The sequence below is a fragment of the Schistocerca gregaria genome, chromosome 5, assembly GCF_023897955.1.
Source record: "Schistocerca gregaria isolate iqSchGreg1 chromosome 5, iqSchGreg1.2, whole genome shotgun sequence".
In the NCBI taxonomy this organism is placed as follows: Eukaryota; Metazoa; Arthropoda; class Insecta; order Orthoptera; family Acrididae; genus Schistocerca; species Schistocerca gregaria.
This window is the reverse complement of record NC_064924.1, coordinates 311,751,479-311,779,147: the sequence shown is the minus strand read 5'-3', so window position 1 is coordinate 311,779,147 and position 27,669 is coordinate 311,751,479. Positions and strand designations below refer to the sequence as shown.

At 39.3% G+C, this 27,669-nt stretch overlaps 1 protein-coding gene across 1 annotated transcript in view; it reads right to left on the bottom strand.

The window, feature by feature from the left end:
• LOC126271988 (non-lysosomal glucosylceramidase) overlaps positions 1-27,669 on the bottom strand; it is a 243,901-nt gene that overhangs the window by 126,180 nt on the left and 90,052 nt on the right. The window contains exons 5-6 of the mRNA XM_049974464.1: positions 20,630-20,750; positions 888-994 (exon numbers count right to left, since the gene is read on the bottom strand). Of these exons, the coding sequence (XP_049830421.1) occupies positions 888-994; positions 20,630-20,750 (228 nt within the window). The remainder of the gene's footprint in view (positions 1-887; positions 995-20,629; positions 20,751-27,669) is intronic.

Below are 27,669 nucleotides of genomic sequence, written 5' to 3'. Positions count from 1 at the left end.
GGTCACATATACTAAATCATATGAATAATCCAGTGTAACTACAATATAAATTATTTAGTATTATTTAATGTAAAAGATGTTATGCTGCAAACAAAAAATGGGTGTAAGAATGGTTATCATACCTCAGTCATGGTAACTAGTGGTTCATTTCATTGCATACAGAGTCTGAACATGAGCTTCTAAAACGCTTTTGTGATGAGTAGCAATTAAATAAATAAAAAATACGTTTACAATGTCACAAAAGACTATGGAAATCAAACTGGTATTTTGATATGTTGATTTCTCATGTTTTCTTCTGCCTGGTTTAATGGTTTTTGGCAATGCCAACTTTTTTCTCTGCCACTAACAAGTTGTCTGTCCAAGTGAATGGCTAACACCAAACTGTGGCTAAAAGACAGCAGTTGCTGAGCATGCTGCAACAGAGTATTTTAAGCTTCAACAACAGCTCCACAGCCCACACTATCAACACAACTTTTCTGAATTGTGCAGGTTGGAACTCTCCTTGCAACATTTCCTTTATCCCAGCAATCCCTCTGGCTTCAACCTTTGCTAGGCCTTGCCCTCCACTTGCCTTTATGTATTTTGCTACCTCCACTCATACCTCAAACACACCTTTTATCCTCTTCTCCCAAAACACATCCACCACCACCACCACCACCACCACCACCACCACCATATAATTACATGGTCAATAAAAAGTTATTTCAGAGCAAGTGTAATGAAAATCTTGATCTCCATTACAAATGCTGTTATAATGCATTACATGGAAAAATAAAATACATTTTTCTTTGTTTTGATCTGAAAGTGTTCTTGAAGCAAGAAACCAAAACTAGCCTGGAATTATTCAAATGTGACAATCAAACACGAAAGACAAGTTAAAACCTCACCTTTGCCTTTGCTGAAATGGCATAAGTGCATGGCATACCACCAACAGTGTGGTGTATTAAAACACCCTTAGCACTGTCAGTCTGAAATGCTTCACTCCAGCAACCTCCTGAAAGACAGAATTTTACTGTAACAGCATTAGAGGACACACAGCCAAAGAAAATTAGCATAGCAACATATAAATTGTAATATGTGTTATTTCCCAGAAATAATATGTGAGAAGAGGGGTATCTACATACCAGCTGCAGAACTAGGAAGACCAGAAATGAGTTAACAGATGAAGTGACTTAAAAAATAATGTTAAATAACATAACTTCTGGGTTGCCACAAGTTTCCCCAAGTGAAATTTACTGATTTTCAAACAAGTTTTAGCATTTTTTCCTGGCAAATTTTGAGATCTCATGGGTAAGTTAAGAATTAAGGTGAAAATCTGTCTTTGCCGCTATGGTACATAAACAGTAATGCAAATGAGGCAATATCTAAAAGAAATTTGCATGCAGATGGTGTTCCCTGATGTGAGCAAAATCTTAGGTACTAACATCAACATCTTTTGTAATGAACTGTTTTTAGATGGAGAAAGTAAGCCAAATGGTATATGCATTTCATTAAGACCACTGATGTTATTTTATTACAATAAAATGAAACACATTTTGTGAGAAACATACCCATTTCCTTGGACAAGATAGATTTAAAATACCTTCACTGATTTCAGGAATAACCTCAGAAAAAAATAAGCCTCCTGAAAGAAGTGGACAAGGTGGGGAAGAATTTTGTAAACCAACACTATAGATGACTGCCAATAAAAAGTTGGTTCTACTACGTTCGTTGTTGTCAGCTATTACCCACTGCGTTACAGCTATTATTTTACTAGTTTTTTGTGATTTTTCTTTCAATAAATATACGAGTACACAACATACAAACTGCCAGGGACTGACAATTTTCTCCTTCTTGTTGTCCATACTTTCTAACACACAAACTACTTTTGAAGTGCCAAAATGTACTAGAAGTGCACAGTATACCATTAACAGTGTGGTCCATAGATAAACCATGAAAATTCACTGCATTACGCCACGAAACAGACCTGGCCTGCAGGCAGATTGGTGAAACTAGATCAGACAAGCAGGGCCTACACATTAGTGGGAACCGAATGGCTTCAAATTGGCAGGCCAAATCTGTTACAGATACCCGTAGACGTGGCCTGCGATTTTAGCCCATCACGGAAATCCACATGTGTGGCTGCTATCCATGAACTACAGGCAACATGTTGATGAAATGAGACCACTGTGATCTATCCATGCAACAGATAAATTGTTCAAATACTCTGAGAATCAGTAACAATGAGGAAAGGTAGCAACTCACCATAAAGATGATGGCTGAGATGCAGACAGGCATGTTGAAAAGACAATCACATTCTCACAACTAAATTTTCAGCCATAGCTTTTGTCATAAAATGAGATCCCACACACATTCACACTATCACTCACACACAACTCATGCACACATGACGGCCGTCTCTGCCCGCCGCATCTACAGTCTCTCAGAATCAGATTCAAGCAAACCCCTCCTCATGCCTCCCTGCCTCTCACTGGTAGCTGCTAGGCTAGTGGCAAGAAGTAGTGGCAGCATTGACTGCAAGCTGAGCAGAGTGGTAGGAAGGAGTGAAACCGTAGTAATGCGGGGGTAGGGAAGTGGTGCATGTACTCAGCTGCACCCAGACAGCAGCGATGCATGACACTTCAGTAAACAAACCATTGCATCTACTGAGACAAAAATGAGATTTTTCCAGTTTTTTTCCCAAATTTCCCTGATATTTCCCTGACGTGTTTGAAATTCCCTGATTTCCAGAACCTGTGGTAACCCTGAATTACTCTGGTTGCCTTTTTATTTCTGGTGTGAATTCTTTTTTAACTATTTGAGAGCTACATTTGAGACTTGGTGGCTGTCCCTCAGGTGCTGAATACTTCCTTTTCTACTCCCCACCCCCTCTATGGGTTTTGGACAGACACTGGGACAGTTAGGAGTCTATATTTACATTCATGTCAGGTGTATTTCCAGATGTATACACACGTTTACAACTGACATATATATACATTTTCTTTAGACTGGACTAAACAATTATTTATTGCTGAATTTTTTTGCAATACACCCTGAAGCATTGAAAAGCACACAGTTAAACTGCACTCTTCACAACACACCTTGTTTGTTGGCAAAGACCATTTTTTGCATGCATTGACACATCTTATAGGACACACTTTACATTTGCCACCACCTGCTTTTTTCCAACGCAGTGTGAAAGGTTTCGAAAATTCCTCCAACTACAATGAAGTGAATTTTTTTGTACTACATTTTTCTTGTTTACTTTCAGAAAAAAAACAAATGCTCCGACTATTACCATATCCTAATTATTTTTCTTTAATTTGCTGTACCACTTACAAGAGTTTTACATACTTTCCACCACTTTGATAAGCAAGTAACTTTCCTCAACTAAGCTCAGCGATTTGTTATATCAAATTACCACACACTGTTTCAATTTTAAGAAGCCAGTTTTTTGATCTCTTTTCAAGCATTTCAGTTTTGTGCAAAGACGACAGCATGCAAATTCTCTTTGTATTCTGCCATTTTGTAGCAATCACTTTTGCTGATTTTGAAGATATGAATGTTACGTCTCCTGTCTTCCATTTCTCCTCCATTAGCTTCCTTTCTCTGAATGTTCAACTGACTGTGCCACATGTATCTGTTGCTACATCATACTGCCAATAAAACAGATCATGGTCCATACACCAATTATCTATGAAAAATGTATGCCATTTTTTGTAAATAGGGTTCGAATAATGGGGCAACTGTATTTCCAGACATCCTGTACAATGATTATCAATGTCTGTTTCTGCTGCAACATAAACAACAGAATCTAGTAGAAGATACATCTCACAACTGCAGATTACAAAAATTTTAATACCAAATCTAATTCCTCTTTGCTGGGATGTACTTCATTACTTTTCAGATGACCTTTGATGACACCACAACCACAGATTATCTCTGCTGAGTTTCTAGCAGAAAGTTTTGATGAAAAAATTTGGAAAATGTATAATTTCCGAGAAACAATCCCAATTTTGAGGCTAGGTGGTGTCATGAAAGTATAGCAGACTAGACAATGGAAGATACCAATCTTTGTCTTTTTGATGTTGCCACTGTGGTAATAAGTAGAGATTGTGAAAATCAGCTTGTGTGGCTAGAAAATCATTCACAAAAGTATATTCTTCTTCCAAATTTGTATCAGTTGATGAACATAGAAACTCTTCACAATTTTTCACCATCAACATCTGCCCTTACTTATTCAGAGCTCAGGATTTTCTTATGTGTCATGATAAGCTACAATCTAATGAAGTTTGTACTCCAACACAGCTAAGCACTTAACATTCATGAGCCTCCAAATATATATATGTCAGCTGATGCCAACGAGGGCATGTTGGTGCTGAATTTTTGTGGTAGTCAACCACACTCAGGGCACAGCACGCTTCAATTGTTGTTGCAGTCCATTACAGCAGACTGCTCTCCTCACTTTCAGTTTAACACTGTTATTAACACGAAGTAACACTTGGCTGTACCACAAATAATCTGCCCGTCTACCTAAATCTGATTCTTCTTCTGAACATATTTAAAAGCTGACAATCTATATTAAGATTTATCAAATCTATGTCACATTTATCTGAAGGATAGTGTCAGCAGCAATTTGTGGCTGTTTGCTGATAATACTGTAGTGTATGGGAAGGTGTAGTTGTTGAGTGTCTGTAAGAATATACAATACAACTTTGACCAAATTTCTAGTTGATGTAATGAATGATAGCTTACTCTAAATGTGTACATTTACCGTATTTTATGGGCTATACGAATCGCCTCCTCCATGAACCATGGATCTTGCCATCAGTGGGAAGGCCCGCACGCACGCCTCAGTGATACAGATAGCTGTACCATAGGTGCAACAACAACGGAGGGGTATCTGTTGAGAGGCCAGACAAACATGTGGTTTCTGAACAGGGGCGGCAGCCTTTTCAGTAGTTGCAGGGGCAACAGTCTGATGATTGACTGATCTGGCCTTGCACTGATATGCAAAAGGTTAGCATCAATGGGTACAAATTAGCTGCACATGTAAGTAGAGATAATATGATGAGAGGAGGAGTTGCCATATATGTCAAAAGCTTCCACAGTGCAAAAAATTTAGAAACTAAAAAATTTTGTGTAGAGCAACATATGGAAGCATGTGCCACTGAACTTAAACTAAAGGATGGCACTTTCATAATTGTAACAGTGTATAGGTCCCCCTCAGGGAATTTCCAGCTATTTCTGGAAAACTTGGATGCTTTGTTGTGCTATCTGTCAGACAGGGGGAAGCAAATTATCATTTGTGGGGATTTCAATGTTGATTCCCTGAAAGAGTGTAATAGGAAGAATGACCTTTTAGTATTACTCAGTTCTTTCAATTTGAGCTCCGTCATTGATTTTCCTACTCGGATAACAAAGAACAGCAGTACATTGATAGATAACTTTTTTATAGACCAAGATAAGTTTAAGGACATAAATGCTTATCCTGTTGAGAATGGTCTTTCAGATCATAGTGCACAGCTTGTTACAGTACATGACATAGCTCCATGCAGTATAATAAATCAGACTTTCAAAGCAGTGCGTTCAATTAACAATATAAATATTGCAAACTTTAGGGAAAGCCTACAGCAGCTAGACTGGGATGAAGTGTATAAGGAACCCGATGCAAACTTGAAATATAACTTATTTCACAATACATTTTTAAGGGTATTTGAAAATTGTTTTCCCAAGAAAATAGTTAAACATAATTCCAAGAAAACATATAAAAAACCTTGGCTAACTAAAGGAATAAGAATATCTTGCAACCGCAAAAGAGAACTGTATCTAACAGCAAGATGGAGTACTGACCCCGAAATTGTTCAATATTATAAAAACTATTGTGCGGTACTAAGAAAAGTTATTAAAAAGTCCAGAAGCATGTGTATCATGTCTGAGATCAGTAACTCTGATAATAAAATTAAAGCAATTTGGAATATTATTGAAAGGGAAACAGGGCAACCAAGAGCACAGGAAGACTTTAGTGCAATAAAACTGAATGACAAGTGCACTAACAAACAATCAGAAATTGAAAATATTTTGAATAATCATTTTTTAAATGTTGTGGAGAAAATAGGATCTAGATCTTCACTAGAAGAGGCAAGGCTATTAATAGAAGAGGCCATACCTGCACAGTTTGAAACAGCTGTAATTCCACCAACCTCTCCCTCTGAAATCAGTAAAATAATAAACTCACTGAAAAGTAAAAGCTCTTACGGAATTGATGGCATTTCCAGCAAAGTACTTAAAGCTTGTTCCCCACAGATAAGTAGAATTCTCAGCCACGTATGTAATAGCTCTTTGGAGCAGGGTGTTTTCCCTGATAGACTGAAATATGCCATTGTAAAACCATTGCATAAAAAGGGGGATATGTCGGATGTCAACAACTACCGCCCAATCTCTCTTCTGACAGCTCTATCAAAAATTTTTGAGAAAGTAATGTATTCAAGAGTAGCCTCCCATATTTGTAAAAATAAAGTACTAACAAAATGTCAGTTTGGTTTTCAGAAAGGCTTTTCAACAGAAAATGCTATATATGCTTTCACTGATCAAATATTAAATGCTCTGAATAACCGGACATCACCCATTGGTATTTTTTGTGATCTCTCAAAGGCCTTTGATTGTGTAAATCATGGAATTCTTTTAGATAAGCTAAATCATTATGGTTTGAGTGGGGCAGTGCACAAATGGTTTAATTCATACTTAACTGGAAGAATGCAGAAAGTTGAAATAAGTGGTTCGTGTAATGTTAAAACAGCTGATTCCTCAAACTGGGGTGCTATCAAGCACGGGGTCCCACAGGGTTCGGTCTTAGGTCCTTTACTGTTCTTGATATACATTAATGACTTACCATTCCACATTGATGAAGATGCAAAGTTAGTTCTTTTTGCTGATGATACAAGTATAGTAATAACATCCAAAAACCAAGAACTAAGTGATGTAATTGTAAATGATGTTTTTCACAAAATTATTAAGTGGTTCTCAGCAAACGGACTCTCTTTAAATTTTGATAAAACACAGTATATACAGTTCCGTACAGTAAATGGCACAACTCCAGTAATAAATATAGAATTTGAACAGAAGTCTGTAGCTAAGGTAGAATTTTCAAAATTTTTAGGTGTGTCCATTGATGAGAGGTTAAACTGGAAGCAACACATTGATGGTCTGCTGAAACGTCTGAGTTCAGCTACGTATGCTATTAGGGTTATTGCAAATTTTGGTGATAAGAATCTCAGTAAATTAGCTTACTATGCCTACTTTCATTCACTGCTTTCGTATGGCATCATATTCTGGGGTAATTCATCGTTGAGTAGAAAAGTATTCATTGCACAAAAACGTGTAATCAGAATAATTGCTGGAGCCCACCCACGGTCATCCTGCAGACATCTATTTAAGGATCTAGGGATCCTCACAGTAACCTCACAGTATATATATTCCCTTATGAAATTTGTTGATAATAATCCAACCCAATTCAAAAGTAATAGCAGTGTGCATACCTATAACACCAGGAGAAAGGATGATCTTCACTATGCAGGGTTAAATCTGACTTTGGCACAGAAAGGGGTAAATTATGCTGCCACAAAAGTCTTTGGGCACCTACCAAACAGCATCAAAAGCCTGACAGATAGCCAACTAACATTTAAAAATAAATTAAAAGAATTTCTAGATGACAACTCCTTCTACTCATTGGCTGAATTTTTAGATATAAACTAAGTAAAAAAAAAAAAAAAACTTAATCATTAGTGTCATGCAATATTTTGTGTAATGTAATTTCTTGTACAGACATCTTTTATTAACCTGACACGTTCCACATCATTACGAAGTGTCGTATTCATGATCTATGGAACAAGTATTAATCTAATCTAATCTAATCTAATCTAACACTAACCAAAATGGCCTTGCTGTGGTGGTACTGCAAACGACTTAGCAAGGGGAAACTACAGCCATAATTTTTCCCGACGGCATGCAGCTTTACTGTATAGTTAAATGATGCTGGCGTCCTCTTGGGTAAAATATTCTGGAGGTAAAATAGTCCCCCATTCAGATCTCTGGACGGGGACTCCTCAGGAGGATGTCTTTATCAGGAGAAAGAAATCTGGCGTTCTATGGATCAGAGGATGTAATGTTAGATCCCTTAATCGGGCAGGTAGGATAAAAAATTTAAAAAGGGGAATGGATAGGTTAAAGTTAGATATAGTGGGAATCAATGAAGTTCAGTGGCAGGAGGAACAAGACTTCTGGTCCGGTGAATACAGGGTTATAATTAGAAAATCAAATAGGGGTAATGCAGGAGTAGGTTTAATAATGAATTTAAAAAAAAATTTAAAAAATTTGAGAGTGCAGGTAAGCTACTACAAAGAACATAATGAACGCATTATTGTGGCCGAGATATACATGAAGCCCACGTCTACCACAGTAGTACAAGTTTATATAACAACTAACTGTGCAGATGAAGAAGAGATTGATGAAATGTATGCTGAGATTAAAAAAAAAAAAAAATTATTCAGATACTGAAGGGAGACGAACATTTAAATGTCATGGGCGACTGGAATTCGATAGTATGAAAAGGAAGAGAAGGAAACTTAGTAGGTGAAGATGGAATGGGGATAAGAAATGAAAGAGAAAGCCGCCTGGTAGAATTTTTCACAGAGCATAACTTAATCTAGCTAACACTTGGTTCAAGAATCATAAAAGAAGGTTGTATACACGGAAGAGGCCTGGAGATACTGACAGGTTTCAGATAGATTATATAATGGTAAGACACATTTAGAACCAGATTTTAAATTGTAAGACATTTCCAGAGGCTGATTGGACTCTGACCACAATCTATTGGTTATGACCTGTAGAGTAAAACTGGAGAAACTGCAAAAAGGTGGGAATTTAAGGAGATGGGACCTGGATAAACTGACAGAACCAGAGGTTGTAGAGGGCTTCAGGGAGAGTATAAGGGAACAATTGACATGAATGAGGGAAAGAAATATAATAGAAGAAGAATGGATAGCTTTGAGGGATGAAATAGTGAAGGCAGCAGACGATCAAGTAGGTAAAAAGACGAGGGAAAGTAGAAATCCTTGGGTAACAGAAGAAATATTGAATTTAATTCATGAAAGGAGAAAACACAAAAATGCAGAAAATGAAGCAGGCAAAAAAGAATACAAACATCTCACAATTGAGATTGACAGGACGTGTAAAATGGCTAAGCAGGGATGACTAGAGGACAAATGTAAGGATGTAGAGGCATTTCTCACTAGGGGTAAGATGGATACTACCTACAGGAAAATTAAAGAGACTTTTGGAGAAAAGAGAACCACTTGTATAAATATCAAGAGCTCAGATGGAAACCCATTTCTAAGCAAAAAAGAGAAAGCAGAAAGGTGGAAGGAGTGTATAGAGGGTCTGTACAATTGTGATGTACTTGAGGACAATTTTATGGAAATGGAAGAGGATGTAGATGAAGTTGAAATGGGAGATATGATACTGCGTGAAGAGTTTGACAGAGCATTGAAACATCTGAGTCAAAACAAGACCCCAGGAGTAGACAACATTCCATTAGAACTACTGACGGCCTTGGGAGAGCCAGCCCTGACAAAACTCCAACATCTGGTGAGCAAGATGTATGAGACAGGCGAAATACCCTCAGACTTCAAGGAGATTATAATAATTCTAATCCCAAAGAAGGCAGGTGTTGACAGATGTGAAAATTACCTAACTATCAGTTTAATAAGTCACGGTTGCAAAATACGAACACAAATTCCTTACAGACAAATGTAAAAACTGGTAGAAGTCGACCTTGGGGAAGATCAGTTTGGATTTCGTAGTAATGTTGAAACACGTGGGGTAATACTGACCCTACAACTTATCTTAGAAGATAGATTAAGGAAAGGCAAACCTACTTTTCTAGCATTTGTAGACTTAGAGAAAGCTTTTGACAATGTTGACTGGAATACTCTCTTTCAAATTCTGAAAGTGGCAGGGGTAAAATACAGGGAGCGAAAGGCTATTTACAATTTGTACAGAAACCAGGTGGCAGTTATAAGAGTTGAGGGACATGAAAGGGAAGCAGTGGGAAGAGAGTGAGGCGTGGTTGTAGCCTATCCCCTATGTTATTCAATTTGTATATTGAGCAAGCAGTAAAGTAGCCAAAAGAAAAATGCAGAGTAGACATTAAAATCCATGGAGAGGAAATAAAAACCTTGAGGTTCGCCAATGACATTGTAATTCTGTCAGAGACAGCAGAGGACCTGGAAGAGCAGCTGAACGGAAAGGACAGTGTCTTGAAAGGAGGATATAAGATGAACATCAACAAAAACAGAACGAGGATATTGGAATGTAGTCGAATTAAGTCAGGTGATGCTAAGGAAATTAGGTTAGGAAATGAGATGCTTACAGTAGCACATGAGTTTTGCTATTTGGGGAGCAAAATAACTGATGATTGTCAAAGTAGAGAGGATGTAAAATGTAGACAGGCAATGGCAAGGAAAGTGTTTCTAAAGAATAGAAATTTGTCAACATTGAGTATAGATTTAAGTGTCAGGAAGTTGTTTCTGGAAGTATTTGTATGGAGTGTATGGAAGTGAAACATAGATGATAAATAGTTTGGACAAGAAGAGAATGGCTTTTGATATGTGGTGCTACAGAAGAATGCTGAAGATTAGATGGGTAGATCGCATAACTAACGAGGAGGTATTGAATAGGATAGGGGAGAAGAGAAGTTTGTGGCAAGGGATCGGTTGGTAGGAAATGTTCCAAGACATCAAGGGATCACCAATTTAGTACTGGAGGACAGCATGGAATGTAAAAATCATAGAGGCAGACCAGAGATGAATACACTAAGCAGATTCAGAAGGATGTAGGTTGCAGTAGGTACTGGGAGATGAAGCAGCTTGTGCAAGATAGAGTAGCATGGGGAGCTGCATCAAACCAGTCTCTGGACTGAAGACCACAACAACAAGATGCACCTTAGTTTTTAAGCAATTTTTTAAATAACCTTTTTATTATTAGATTACAAAGCTAGACAAAAAAATCTTAGGTTATAAAACTGAAGTGACCTACAAAATCCCTGAAAACTGTCTTCTAGCCTTTTTTCTTCTTCTTCTTCCTTCTCCTCTTCATCGTCATCATTGTTCTCTTCATATATAAGATGGTCTTCACTACCACTGAGAGCATTACTTATGCTGCACCTCTTCGAAGTGTCTTCACTCACTCTAAACCATGACTGCTTCATCAGGGTGTATACACAGACAAGGAAAAAAATCCCCCGTTTTTCTGAATTTACTGGTTAAAAAATACACTTTCACCTTGATAAAAATACACTTTTCCTGTGTTAAGTAACAGTATAGTTTTCCTCGGGATCATAAAACTTACCAGTCCTTTTAATGGTTAAGGTTTTATACACCGGCGTAGAACCTCCTGCCAGTTTAGGAAATGAACCCCAGAAAAAAGTGTGTTCTGGAAAGATCTTTATTTTGCAGCTACATGTACACTGTATATTTTCGTATTACAGAAGTATATAGTCGAGTTCAACCAAACGCAGAACATTAGTTTCCATAGCATTGAAATTGAGATCGCAACGCCATTTTGTAAGCCAATCATAGGTCATGTCACATGATCTCGCCAACCAATGATAGCAGATGACATTTACATGGGGCTCCCAAAACTGGATTTCATAAACAATCTTCCAATACCGCTCCTGGTTACTGATTTTCCAGTTTCGCAATCTATTTTCATTGTCACGTAAATGCGGCCGGTACTGAAACATGCTAGGGCTGTCTGCTTTCATCTGTTTTTTAAAAAAACTTCAGCTAATATTGAGGGAGTGACTTTTTGTACAGTGAAAGATACATAGAAATATGAGACTGAAGCTGTTTACACCTTGTCTTACTGACGAGAAATAGCAACTGTGCTGACTAAACCATAAACTGTATCTTCTGTTTTTCAGGTGTCATAGTTAACTGGGCTAGCAAATCCATTTCATACCTTAATGTGTAAACATGACAATGAAAAATGGTTTCCGAAATTCGCTTTTCATCTTTCAGAAGATGTGTCACATGTAAATGTAGTGATTCAGAGCATAGGACACGTGATGTAGTCAGCCTATGCCAACATCACTGTTAAGTAGTGCAAACACTCAAACAGGATATGTTAATGGTATAAATTAATGTACATAGTGTAGCTACAAGAAAAGCCAATCTTTTACATGCAATATTTGTCTTTTTTGCATGTGTTACACTTTTATACATCACACAAATGTGCCAGTAAAATTTTAAGTAATGACATAAATGTCTGGTCTTTTGGGCTCAAAATTCTTGTAAGTGGCTGGCGCTCAAAGTGTTAAGCTTTAAATGAAACTCAAACACTGTGATCTAAGAAATTCAAAGCACATGCACACACATAATATACCTCATATTGTGTAAAATGAAATGTACTTTGAAAGTAACGCTTTTCAAACAACCAATCGCAATATTTTCCAGCGACCTGTTAGAATTCGTTTTATCAGTTGCCAGACAGTGCCATAAAACGGCGTTACTGTACCTGCGCAGCTACGATGACGTAGATATGTTCGTATGTATAAGGCATTACAAGATCTTACATTAAGCCATAAACGAAACAGGACATCAGAGATACTCCAAGAGTATTTGAATTTCGTAGACCATACTAAAATGCATAATTCGTATGTCCAAATTCACAAAGAGGAACGCCCCAAGGTGATATTAAACTTTTCAGTGTGGTTTTTAGACTGCAAATTTTCTTGAAGTACCAGTATTGTATTATCTCATGTTTACTTCTTTATTATGGCATAATGTCATATGTCGCAAAAGATAACATTGTGCACTTGAAATTCCACAAACAGTTGACACTAGCCAATAAGGTTTCAAATAAACTGGCCTCCTCTGCAGAAAAGATTAATTAAAGTCAATTTTTTTAGCAAATTGATAAAAATAATTTCATTGTTCTAAAAGGCAATTAATACCAGACTGACAAAAACCTGGGAATAAAATAAATTCAGAAAACTGAAACTAATAATATATTTTAGCCTTCTATAATTATGTGACTATTTTAATTCACTTCATAGCTCCTGACCACAGAAATCCATTTTGTTCTTGAGAGCTGTAAACCAAGAGGAAACAGCAAAATCACAAAACGTAAAAACAGTTCACACGGAGACCACCCTTCATCCCACTATAACTCAGACTGCTTTGTGCAAGTGTGAATATGGCAGCCTGAGTGAACCAGAAAAATGTTTTCAGGTAGCATCTGGCTGCTTGTTGCTACTACTGATACAGCTCATGTCTAGTTACCTAGGATACAGCTAAAAGCCGCACTTCAAGTAGCCACAAGGGGGAGAAGGTACCACTCATATGCAATTCAACTGCACATGTGCATAAGCCCGCTGGCAGCAGCTCAAATGAACCTAAAGCCTAGTTTACATGACGATACTAGAATGCTGGCAACTGTGCTACCGGCCGCTGCGAATGGGCACTGTGCGTTTGCCTAGCTCGGTGGTGGAGCCAAAAGCTTTCGGACTGCACAGTTTGGAGGTTACGTGTTTCCATAGTGTGGACAAACTGAACTATGAACTGGAGAATGCAGAATAATGTTTCCTTTTTGGATATCTATGCTTTGCATAGGTGTTTGTGGGATTTCAATGATGCTGACTACAAAAATAAGCAACATATTGGTGCTCGTGAGACTAACATGTATGATCAGAACAATATCTGAGCTGCAGAGCAAAATCTATTGAATTAGGAGCACATATGCAACTGAATTAAGAAAAATACAAGCAAGTACAATTCTAGCTGTTAAAATGCTCTCGTCTATAAGACTAAAATCCCATTGAGTTGGCAGACTATTTTTTAAAATAATATTGTTGACAGGAGGGAAGGGTACACAAATCAAGAAGCTGCATTCTTTATTCAATATTCATCTATTTAAAACTTCAATCTCGTCACACGACAAGAATCCAATCAAATATTTACAGGAAATAAACAAGAGGTCATTTGTGCACAACGTGCTGCAACGGAAACACTTTCACAATTATGAATGGCTGCAGAGGCAGCAGGCTCAATACTTCTGCAGAGAACTTCCACAGGTGAACTATGATGGACAAAAAAAGAGGTCCGACACAATATTAGCAGGTACCCCTTGACTTTTCTCACCTCAGTGTATAGCATTACAGGACGAGAGTATCGAAGAAAGGCACGAGAAGGCAGAGGAAGTAGGAGAGGCATGTGCAAGGGAATGCACCCAGGAAGGAAAAAACGGCCACCATAGCTCAGGGGTCTGTTTGTAACACAAACGAACTCACTAAACAGCTGTGAGCTGCCTGGTGAGCTTCACACGCATGAAGAGACTACACAGGTAGCAGGAGCTGTGTTGCGTGGATTGGGTTGTAAGTCTCAGAAAGGCACAAACAGGGATTCTTATTACAAGTTTAGATTAAAGAAACATCAGGATTATGGTTGCCCTAAATTGTTGGTGCTGTGTTGGAAAAATATCAGAGCAGGTGCTGACAAAAAGCCCAGACCCTGAAATCATCATCAGGTGCAAAGTGCTGGCTAATGCCTGAGATAAGTACAGCCAAAGTTTTTACCAAGGAAGTAATGTCATTCAAAAACCAAAGCTTAAACTCAGTTGGTGGTAGCTTGTTTGTTGCTATTTTTATAAATTTATCCTGTAGTGAAATTGAAGTAGGTAGCTGCTGTATGTATAAATAACAGATTAAATTAATAATTTTTTTTTACTAATTCCCATCTCAGATCATATAGTTGGTGAAGAGTTCAAAGAAAACTGACCTATGGGTATTATGATGGATACGAGGATTAGTGACCACAAGGTCCTTGTAGTGCAGGGTATGTACACAGACAAGGAAAAAAAAATTCCCAGGATTTTTCCTGATATGCCGGTTAAAAAATATACTACTTTTTCCCAGGCAAGAATACACTTTTTCCATGCTAAGTTTCCCATAGATTATCCCTCGGAACTGTAAAACTTATCAATCCTTTGAATGGTTAACATTTTATACATTGGTGTACAACTTCCCAGCACTTTACAGGAGGGGAGGGGGGGGGGGGGGAAGAAATAGGGGAGAGAAGTTTTGGAAAGCCCTGTGATGTGCAGCAACATGTATACGCCGCATATTTTGGTATTACTGAAGAATAAATTCGAATTGCACCAAACACAGCACATTAGTTTCCTAAGTGTTGAAATCAAGATTGTGATGCCCTTTCATAAGCCAATCATATCTTATACCACATGATCTTGCCAGCCGATGACAGTAGATATTCAAAGCACAGGACATGTGTTGTACTCAGCCAATAGCAAGATCACTGTTACGTAGCGTGAACACATGAAGAGGAAAAATTTGTGGTTTACATTAATATACCTAGTGTAGCTACAAGAGAAACTAAGCTTTCATATATTTTATTGGTCTCTAAGATTAATAAGCTACAAGGGAAGCTAAGCTGTCACATGTAATATTGATTTTTTTGCGTGTGTTATACTTTAAGATACACCATACAAATGTGCCAATAAATTTAAAATAATGACATAAATGTGTGGTCTTCTGGGCTCAAAATTCTTCTAAGTGGCTGGTCCTCAAAGTGTTCAGTTTTACATGAGAGTCAAATGCTCTGTGATTTAAGAAATTCATTCCACTTTCTCACATGTAACATAATTCATCTTGTGTAAAAGGAAATTTACTTTGAAAGTAATGCTTTTCAAACCACCATTCGCAATAGTTTACCGAGACTGTTAGAAATAGGTTCATTTTAGCAATTGCCAGACAGTGTCAGAATACAGGCATTATTGCATGTGTGCAGCTGATTAGGAAGCCCCCATGTTCATATGTAGAAAGCAGAGATCTTACATTACACCATAAAAGAATCAGGACATCAGAGGATACTCCAAGAGAATCGGAATTTCATAAACCATACTAAAATGCATAATTTGGCTTGTCCATAGGGCAGACCTAAGGGTGGCATCACATGTCTCATCATTAAAATTCTCTCACCCTTCTCAGTCTCCCACAAATCAAGACACTCTCTAGTAGTACGAAGCACCATCTGTGTTCTTATGTGTGTGTACTTTCTGACAGAGCTCACAGCAATAAATACAGAGGAAATCAGTTTGTGCCTGGATACTACCACTCAGGACGACCCAGTCATATTGGCAAGAGACCTGAATTGCCATGTGAACATCCCTTCAAGGAAAGTGACACGTAATGAACTACTTGGAGGAGGAAGGCTTTGCATTTGTCAATAACAAAGCAACCCACACGTATTTCTGTCAGAATGGTGCAAGCACAATTGATCTCATATTTGTGAACTCCAAACTTAAACCACTAGAACAACGTATCATCCTGGAAATGGAAAAGAAACACCTACCAGTGGAAACACTGCTACAACTAGAGAACACAGTAAAAAAAAAAGGCCGAAAAATACAGTCAAGTTAAACAGGAAGGCAGACATATCAGCACTGGGCAGTGTCGGCACAGTACAATAACAACATTGCTACAAGGAGGGAATCTCAATGAAGCAGCATCATGGATGGAAGGGCTCATCCTAATGACAGCTCACACAGTAGACATAGCAAAACAGAAAGCGAAACCATGGTTCAACAAGGAATGTTACGAAGCCAGACAGAAAGCCATCAATGTCATGCATATAGCCACAAGAACTCAATCATGGGATGACTTGGGCTGCTATGGTGAGCTGAGGAGAAAGTGCAGAACCAAGATTGAGGAAATGCAAAGGGTCTTCTGGGAGGAAGAGGAAAAACGTCTAATAGAATCTGCGAGACAGAGACCGTACAAGGCTCTTCAGCCAAAGCAACCAAAATTCCCAGGCAACATCCCAATGAAAGTGTGGGAAAGTCATTTAAGGTCAATCCTTCTGGTTGACGACACACGCCTCCCGGTAAGAAGCCCCACAGCGACTCCAGCCCCTACAGAGGAGACTGAATTTCTCAGAGAAGAAGAAATAATCCACAGAGTTATAAGCATGAAGAACAATAAAGCATGAGGCCCAGATATCTATAACAAGCACCTGAAAACCATGCTCTCTGTACTAGTGATTCCACCCACAGCGCTCTTCAATGAGGGCCTGAAACAAGGAATTGTACCAGATCAGTGGAAACATTGGTGATAATTCTGTACAACGGAAAAGGTAACATGGCTGACCCAAGTGCATACAGAGGCATTGCACTACAGAACACCCTATTCGAGATCTTTACAACACTACTGTGCAAGCATCTTAGAGAGATCATCGATGAGAAACTCCCCGATTCACAGTTTGGTTTCAGATGTGGGCAATCAACAACACAAGCTGTATACAGTCTCCGAACCATATAGAAATGGCCTTAATGAACCGAAGAGGAAAGCTTCATGCAATTTTATAGACTACACCAAAACATTCGACAAAATCAGTAGATCCATTCTAATGAAGAAATTTTAAAGCGCCTTAGGTCCAAGACATTACCTGTTACCAATCATTAGAAATCTTCTCACTAACAACTGGGTGGAAATACATGATGGTAACAGCCACACTTCCAAATAGTCAGGAGGAGGAGAAGGTACTGCTCATAAGCGAGTCAACTGCACATGTGCATGAGCAAACTGGCAACTGCTCAAACAAACCTAATGTAAACTGTTGTGACATCACGCTCCTATAAAGTTGTTTATTGTTACAAAGTATTACAGAGTCTTTGCCCTAAGACCTTTAATATATATTTGCTGTTTGCAGACACTTGTGTGTGCATGATGTTTTGTTGTTATATATGGCGCATTTCCTTGGGCACTAAAGTTTTATATTTTTCTCTCGTTTATGTTTTATCAATGCAGTATTATTCTCCAATAGCAGGATACAGTAACATTCTTCACTACAGTATTAATTATTACCTGACAAAATATCAAAAATGTATTTGAAAATTAAAACAATGAAAAATTCCCGGAATCCCGAAAAATTCCTGGATTTTTCCCTGCTTTTTTCCCGAATGAAAAAATTCCTGGGGTTTTCCCTGATTTCCCGGTTGTCCCCTGTCGTATACACCTTGTAGTGAGATTGAATAGCATAACATCATCAAAATCCACCAAAACCAAACAAAAATATATCTTTTTTAATAAGACAGATAAACATTCGCTTAGAGCCTTGTTAAGAGACAGACTCTGTTCCTTCCAAACTAACTATATACTTATAGACCAGATGTGTCTTAAATTCACAGGAATACATTGGCCAGCATGAACAATGCAACACCCAATAAATGATCTGCAAAACACACCACTGAATGTGAGCAAATTATGTTTTCCCACTCTTGTAGTGCTTATTGTTGTACCTGAATTGTTGCCCTTTCATTCGCATTTCTGTGTAATATCTTTCTGTGATTGTTGTAATCAACTTTCTGGAGTAAATATGCCATTAAGCCCTGAACAAGCTGTGAAAGCTGTTGCTTCAGTGGAAGATGGCTGCTGCATGCATTATGTTGCAGAAGTGTTGAGGACTACACCTCCCATAATTTACAGAACTGTATGAAAGTACATGGAAACAGGAGGCTTTGCAAGGAGACCAGGAAGAGGCCCTAGAAATGCAACATCTGAGAGAGATAACCGCTTTTGACAACTTCAAGTTCTCTGCAACCGTCACACCACCATTACTACTGAAACACAAAATCATCCACCAGGTTTGAGGGGTCAATGTCAGTGAGAAAACCATTTATAGAAGACTGGAAGAAGCTAATCTTCAGTAAAGAAGACCTGCTACAGGTTCAGAACTCATCAGAAAGCATTGCACAGTCCGACTACATTTCACAAGGGAACATTTTGACTGGACAGCCCAACAATGGGATCAAGTGTTATTCACCGCCGAGTCACAATTTAGCCTCCAATCACATAATGGAAGACAGAGGGTCTGGAAAATGGCAGGGGAAAGGTATTCCCTCTTCAGGGCACTTCTGTGATGATGTGGGCAGGAATCAATGCACCTGTGAGGACGGATTTAGTCTTAGTGGAGCATGGGAGTCTTACCACACATTGGCATGTTGGGGAAATCCTTCTGGAGCATGTTTTGACTTTTTCTCCATTTATTGATGATGCAAAATGTCCAAGATTAGCGACATTTTACAGAAAATAAAGATGTAGCACAGGCCTTCAATGCAAGATGCTTTACATAATTCCCATGACAAAATACATCTCAACATCTGGCAGAAAATTCAAAGAGATACTGGCAGTGTAAAATACACAAGCAGCAACTCACAACACCACCACTGCATGACAGCAGTGGTAATGGTAATGGTAATGTGATCAATGACAATGTCACTACCACAGAGTTATTAAACACAGTTTTTTTTTTAATTTTCTTAACTAAAAGTGGTGTGTAGAACAAATTAGTTGCAGGCAAGCTCCTGTTTTTTCCCAATTACATTGCCGATTTACAATTTATTGTTGAAAATTCACATATACAATTGTATACTTCAACTAATTTAAGGACACAGGATCAGGTTTATCAACAATGGAACAATAGCTCATGAATACACACACAATGAATCCTGGATATGACTGAACTCTTGCACAAGGATACATTTGATCCATCGTTTCCAAGACCTTTCTCATGTTGCCAAGTGAGGGCACCAGTATAGTAACTATTTGAGCACGTATTATTCTTTCAGCATTTAATGGGGTGGCCTTTCATGACTCAGGAAACAGTTCTGTTGTCCAAACTAACTTTAACTTTAAAGTTTTGAGGAAGATTCCTTAGGATTTCCACTTAACTGGTAAAGTGTGAAGATAACTTTAAACCTAGCTCTCACATTGAAAAAGGTGGTTGCAAACTTCATTACTACTGAGGAAACTGAAGCGTCAACCATCCCTTTCAGCAACAGCAAGATAGCATACAAAACTGGGTGCTGGTTGGTGGTAGCAGTTAGCCGAGTGAAATATTTTGCAAGAGCATGGTCAATGTCGACTTGGCTCATCAAAACACTTGCCTCCTGCAATACAGCATTAAATGGGCCCTTTCGAGTTTTCCCCGAATTGTGTCTGACGGCCTCCCTAGCATGTGTTGGTTAATGAAACTATTAGTTGAGTTCAGGAGCTATTGCAAATCTCCTTTTGTTCTCATTAATTAAGTACTGCCATTTTTCCTTTATCACATGAAATGCTGTGATGTTTTGCACTTCAATCTTTGGACTTAGCTGCTTGTTCTTTGATTACCGAGCAGCACTCTACAGCCCAAAATGGGGCAGGATGTCTTCAAAGGTGTCATGAATATGTTGGTATAAGTGCATATTGTAGCAGTGTTTAAGTGTGTGGTCCATAAAGCATTTAGCAGGCATGAAGTTTCTGAAGACATGAGGCTCTCAATAACTTGACTGCAGGGGCAGAGGCAGGTAGAACAAAACAGCATATTGTGTGTATTAAAGCCCCCAGAAAATCAGGAGCTGTGGACTAAGTTCAGTGGGTGCCCCTCTGTCTACAATGCCATTAGACAAAAGATAACATAGTTACCCAATAAGTCAAGGGCACTAGTACAGTGACAGACAACAACCGAATTCCACTTTTACATAATGAAAGCAAAAATGCTTATCAACTAATGTATTAACAATAAGAAGAGGAACAAACCTGCTTTGTCTTCTTTGGTTCCAACACCATTCTTGAATGTAAAAGTGATGCTAACATGTTTGTCTTCTCCACTATTATTTTCTATAAGCCAAACAAATACCCCTCCTGGTAAAGAACTATCCTGCAAATGAGCAAGCAAGTACAAAAACTATGGCAAAACACTGAAATATTTTCTAATTCTAATACTTGCAAAATTTACAGTCTCTCAGTATGGAGCTTTTACACACTTCATCACATTCAACGTAACATCTATCATCTGCACAAAAAGAAATGTATGTCAAGGATAGATTGCTACAAACCATACAGAGGAAGTGTTGAGACTCAAAAAGAAATACACGTGAAGGAGAGATTGTTACAAACCATGTACAGAAAGCATTGAGTCACAAACAAACAATGGAAACTAATGTTAAAAAATACCAGCTTCTGCACAAGTGCTCCTTCAGAAGTAGAAACACACACACACACACACACACACACACACACACACACACACACACACACAATTCAACTCACACACAAATGGCTACTGTCTCTGTGCATTACGGACCAATTGCAACTGCATCTGGCACAAGCAGCAATGTAGCTGTGGTTGGTAGAGGGGATAAGGAAGAGTTGTGGATTTGGGAGAGGGAGGGTTAGCAGGGTAGGGGTGGAGGGAGAACCTAGTGCTGCCCCCTGCTGAGGGTGTAGGGATGTGGTGCGCACAGGATAGAGCTAACTACTACGGTGTGTGTGTGTGTGTGTGTGTGTGTGTGTGTGTGTGTGTGTGTGTGTGTGTGTGTAGGGAGGAAGGGGTAATGTTGAAAGGGGGGGGGGAGGTGAGAGGAGGAGGAAAGGGGGGGGGGAGGGAGGTGAGAGGAGGAGAAAAGAGGATGGAGAGAAGTGGAGAAGAGGAAACAACTATGTAAGGGCAATGGCACAATAGGAGGTGTGTGGGTACTCAGATGGGAGAAGGGAAGGGGATAGGCAGTCGGGCAATAGAGAGAACTGCCACCCGAGCAATTCAGAAAAGTTGGTGTTGGTGGGAAGAATACAAACGACACAGGCTGTGTAGTAATTTAAGTGATGCACATCGTACTGGACAGCATGTTAGGCAACAGGGAGGTCCAGCTGTCTCCTGGCCACAGTTCGGCAATGGCCATTCACACAGATAGTTTGTTAATTGTCATGTCCACAGGTGCCCCTGCCTTTTTACGGGGTAGGAGATGGCACTGCCAAGAATGGAGTATGTGAGAGTGAGAGGATGTATGGGACAGGGTCTAACATCTTGATCTATTGCAAGGATATGAGCAAAGACAGAAGAGGTTGGGAGCAGGTACAGACAAAATATTGCGTCATCTCAGCTTGGGGAAGAGACTGGGAAGGAGGGGGGGGGAGGGGGGAAGCAGCAGAATACCACTGTGGGAGGCATGGGGAGGAATTTCTCATTTCAGAACAAAGCTGTTCCAGCACTGTGCGGTACTGAGTCACAGGAGGAGTGCTCTTGTGTAGCCAGACAGTGGATATGTGGGGCATGTTAGATGTGGTAGGTGACTGGTGAGATTAGCATGCACACCACCACCTCAAAAACCTGTCCAATCTCTTCATTTCATACTCCTGCCTAGAACTATCACTATTCATTGTCCAGTGTTTCACCTGCCTTGCATGCATTTGAGAAATCCTGCCATCTTAAGTGTGGGGTGCTGTCTGTCCATCTGATGCTCCCTGGTAGTTGTTTCAGTGACTTCACACTTACAGTAGCCTGGGAAGGGAGGAAGGGGGGGCTTCTCCACAGAATGTGCTTCAGAACAGAATTATCTGATGGTCTTGAATGCCACATGCGGTCGCAATCAAGTTCTCTTTGTGTTGCGCATGCAGTAGTGAACTCAACATACTATTTCTTGTCTTTCTTAGTACCTATGGTCAGCTAAACATTTGTTCTGTTCTCTAGTTGTGCTTCTCACCTTTCAGTGTTCATGTTGTTGCTGGTGGCTGGCAATTCATATGCAGCTGGCAGAGGGCTTTTATAGAGAGAATAAAAGTGTTGTATGTTGCTTGTCTTGTCGGACATTTGGGAATTGAGTAAAGTTCCACAAGGAATGGTTCAACTGTGACATTTGAACAGGGATTAGATACACATGTGTTGTGTGTGCACTGGTAGTCCACCGGTCAGAATTCTTCCTGTCGTCAGCACCCACAAGCTGCTGTCAGAGGCAGTTCATAGGGAGTGTCAATGGCATATTTGCTCCTCCTTTCTTGACATTGTACTTTCAGAATATCATTAGTATAGTCCAAAGCAAGTAGTTCCACTGTGATATGTATTCGGTAATGAGGCACACATGTGTTATGTGTGTCTGCTAGTTTAACCATGTGAAAGATAGTGGTGTATAATTTGGCTGTCTTGTGTGTGTTAAGACCATGTAGCTACTGTTTAAATATGATGATTCAGTGTCTTAATGATACGACACGAGTTCTGTTTAGTGCCAAGGAAATAGTCTGAATGTTTCTGAGAGGAAGACTGTGACATATCCTGTGTATGTATGGTGTGCAATACCAGTCATCAAAATTGAGACCGGAGGTACCACTGTTCATTGCACGTCCACTTGGTGCCGTGATCTGTGGACATGTTTGTGAGAGCTGTCTCTGACACAGTATTTGTGTTATATTTGTCTGGTTGGGTGATCTCTGTTCAAACAATTCCCAAACATTCATAATTTCGTGCCAATGATGTGTTGGAGTGAAATGCAGTTGGTATCCCTCCACAAGTCTCTGTTTAATGCATAACTGACAGAAGTTTCAGTGTTTATGTCTCTTAGTTATTGTTCAGTGCTGTATTGAACAGAATGTTTTGTCACACAGTTTGCGAATTACGAGACGGCACGAGTTAGAGGAACAATGCATCTGATATTAAATTTTGTGTGAAACTCAAGAAAACCTTTACAGACACACACCAACTGATGCAGGAAGCCTACGCTGATGAATACTTATGTCGTACTCGGTGTTTGAATTGTTCGCACTGTTTAAAAATGGCCAGATGAAATTAACAATGACTCTCGGTCAGGACACACTTCGATGTCTACCGAAGGCGCTCATGTCAGAAACATTAAACAAATTGTGCACACCAATTGAAGACTGACTGTCTGAGAGATTGTTAAAGTATGTAACATTTCAATTGAAACATCTCATGAAATCCTGACAGAACATCTTAGACTGCATCATGTCACTGCAAAGTTCATCCCACGGCTCGTGAGTAAAGACCAGAAAGACCTTTGCCTCGCAATCTGTGAAGAGCTTTTGTATCATGCAAATGAGAACAAGATGTTCCTTAAGAGACTCTTAACTGGTGATGAGGCGTGGGTCTACCATTATGTTGAGACCAAGGTTCGCTCTTCACAATGGGTATGAAAAGGTTCTCCAAGACCAAAAATAGCTCATCAGGTAAGGACAAATGCCAAAGCCATGCTAGTTTTTTTGACTTTGAAGGATTAGTTCATCATGAATTCGTGCCACAGGGATAAACTGTTAATTGATGCTACTATCAGGATGTGTTTTGATGCCTGCAATTAAATATGAGAAGGAAATGGCCTGAAATGTGGCAAAACAATTCATGGCTCTTGCATCAGATAACACACCCATACATTTATCCCTGTTGGTCCATGACTGTTGCACAAAAAATGAAATCACTCTGCTACCTCATCCTCCATACTCTCCAGACCTGGTCTCTGTGGACTGTTTTTACTTCCAAAGTTCAAAGCTCCATTGAAAAGAGGATGATTTCCAACAACAGACGAGATGAAAGAAAATTCGCAGATGGCGCTTCATGTGGTCCAGCAAGAGCACACTAACAGGTAAGCACAGAATTTTTTTTGGATATGTTTAATGGTGTCACCATTGTGTTTCTGTTGTAATTTGGGGGGGGGGGGGGGGGGACAGACTTGTCTTTGATAGATGTGTAGTTTCAGAATTGTAACGGTGCATTCTGAGTGCCTTGTGGCTAACTGTATGAACATGTTTTATGTTTGTCCATGTTATGGTCATCTCCACAGTTATTTAGTTGACCTTGTGTAGTAGTAAAGGAAAAATGGACATGCATTTGTTGTCAGCATTGTCCACTTCTCTCAGTGGTGGACTTTAGGTCTCTCTTCTAAAGTCCTATGCCAAGAATGATTCTCACTTGGTGGAAATTGAGTTGTGTAGTATAAGTTATGGCTCGTGCCTATAAGAGCAGTCATAGTTTGTTATAAGGGGCTATTTCCATAGTTCTAAATGGCACTAAGCTAATTAAGATATTCACTGAATTCCCCAGTTTGATTACCCTACAGTGTGTCTTACAATGGCCACTACTTGCTTGATATGCATGCTAATTTGGATTATTAACTAGGCATTTAGAGAAACATCAGCTATGATACTATTTGATGGGGAATGTTTGTTTGTATCCACTCAGTGTTTTCTTTTTCTAATGTTAAAAATTTACTGTGAGCATATTTTCATTAATGCATTTCTTGTTTACCTTCATAGCATTGCATTAGGGAATGCACAATTATAAACATGAAGCAGCCAGAACTTGTAAAGATTTATGGTAAAGCTTAAGTACCATTTTGCACTATGGCTGAAAGAGCCATCAAACCTCCCCTGTATCCCCCGATAGCTGACAAACACTGAGCTGCATACCTACTACATTTACCATGCACTCAGAAACTCCCTCCTGTCACTCCACAGAAATCACAACCTAAATAAACCCAAAATACGATCAAGAATCTGCACTCAAAACTTTTTTTTTTTTTTTGCACAGAAATATCAGTTCTTTCCAAAGGCCTACCTTTTACCCCACTCTCAAATTCAATCATGCTTGAGTAATTGAAGGCATTCTCTCCTTCTCCCACTCCCTACAATGGAACACTATTTGCCACTAACCATAACAATCACACTCAATCCAAAACCAATACTGAGCCATACCTGACTCGGTTTACTCCTCCATACAACAGTGATCCACTCCTACTGCCATAAATCATCCCCTGTTAACTTCCTAGAATTTCTGTATCTCAAACTTTATTTCCAAATCCTTAAACATGGAAACCAACCTAACATCCACATAAATAACCACAATCCAGCAACTAAAATTGGACCTCGACCTTATAATCCTGCTTGCTGACAAAGCCTGCACCAATGTGGTTACGAATCAAGGCATTACCTCATGTAGGGTCTCCACCACCTATCAGATAGTTTCACCTACAAATCTTACAACAATGACCTCATTTTAGATATTCAGCAAGATCTACAGTCCCTTTGCAAATCCTCAAGTCCATCCCACAACCTCTTCCCTAAGTCTATCTCTCTTGTCACCCACACCACTGCCTGGATTTCTACCTTCTACATCCTTCCTAAAATTCATAAAGCTAACCACCACAACCATCCCATTAAGACTGCTAATTGTGCTCCCACGGAAAGTATTTCTGACCTTGCGGACCAACACCTTTAGCCTATTACCACAACCTACTTTCCAATACAAAAGACTTCAACCATTTCCTCCACCCACTTTCACTTTTGGTGTTCCAATGCCACCCAGCACAATGCTCACCACTGTCGATATCACCTCCCTCTACACAAACACCCCCAATGCCCAGGACCTTCATGCTATTTTTCTGACATCTGACTGAATCCAAACCTACAATCTCCTTCCTGGTCACAATTACCTTTCCACAATTACTTCTCCTTTGAGGGTATCACCTACAAACAAGCCCAAGCTACAACATTGGTGCCATCCTATTATAATCTATTCTTGGACCATCTACAAGAATATTTAGTAACCACCCAGTATCCCAAAGCCCTTACCTGGTTAACATTCACTGATGACATGATCTGGACAGAGAGTGAGGGCACCAGATACACATTCCTCCAAAACCTCAACACATTCTCCTCCATTTGCTACAACTGTTGCTCTTCAGTTCAACAAGTCACCTTCCTCGATATTTACTTCAACCTCAAGGATGTTTACATCAGTACCTCAGTCCACATCAAACCTATCAACCACCACCAGTATCTCCTCTCTGACAGCTTCCACCCATTCTAAACCAAGAGCGATCTTACATACAGCCTAGCCATGGTCATAGCATCTGTAGTGATGAGCAGTCCCTCTTTAAATACACCAAGAGTTTCATTGGGTCCTTCAGAGACCGAAATTACCTTCCCACCTTGTCCAGAAACAGATCTCACAAGTCTTGTCTCACCAGTCACCTACCATACCCACTATCCAGCCACAAATAATCACTCCTAATCATGTCTCAGGACAACCCAGGACTGGAACAAATGAATCACATTCTCAGCCAGGATTTCAATTACATTCCATCCTGTCCTGCAATTAGAAATATTCACCCCATCCCACTCATTGTGGAATTCCTAGTATTCTGCTGCCCACAAAACCTACGCAATAACCTTGTCTGTCCCTTCTCCCAAGCACTTATCTCATGGCTCATATCCTTGTTACTGACCTAGATGCAAGACTAGAAAGTTGCCCTGCAATGTTGCCACGTTAGGTACTGGCTTGTCTGGTATCCCAATTTCCTACTTCCACGAGTTTGGTTACACTTTGTTCCATGAACTCATTCTACTTTACATGCAATTATGAGTGATAAAGCCTAGTTACAACACAAAATTGAGTATGCGGCCTTAAAAAAAATATATTTTTCTCCTTCTAAATGACCTAGATTTTAATTCCAAGAAATTTGATGGTAGACAATTTCTTTGTGGAACAAATGGATAATGCAACCTTAAGAGTTACATTTTGAGCGCTACACTTTTACTGCATATTCAAGATAACAGGCTGATATATATATAGGGAAAAATCTAGGTTTCACAAAACCATCTGAACAAATGTATTTGGTATTAAAGTACAAAGGGCATTCAAAAAGTTTTGTACAGTCATCTCTAATTTTTTAGTTTTTGCAGGAGGAGAATGAAAGTTTTTGTGATCATACTTGGAGGAAGTCGAGGGACATGAAAGGGAAGCAGTGGTTGGGAAGGGAGTGAGACAGGATTGTAGCCTATCCCCAATGTTATTCAAT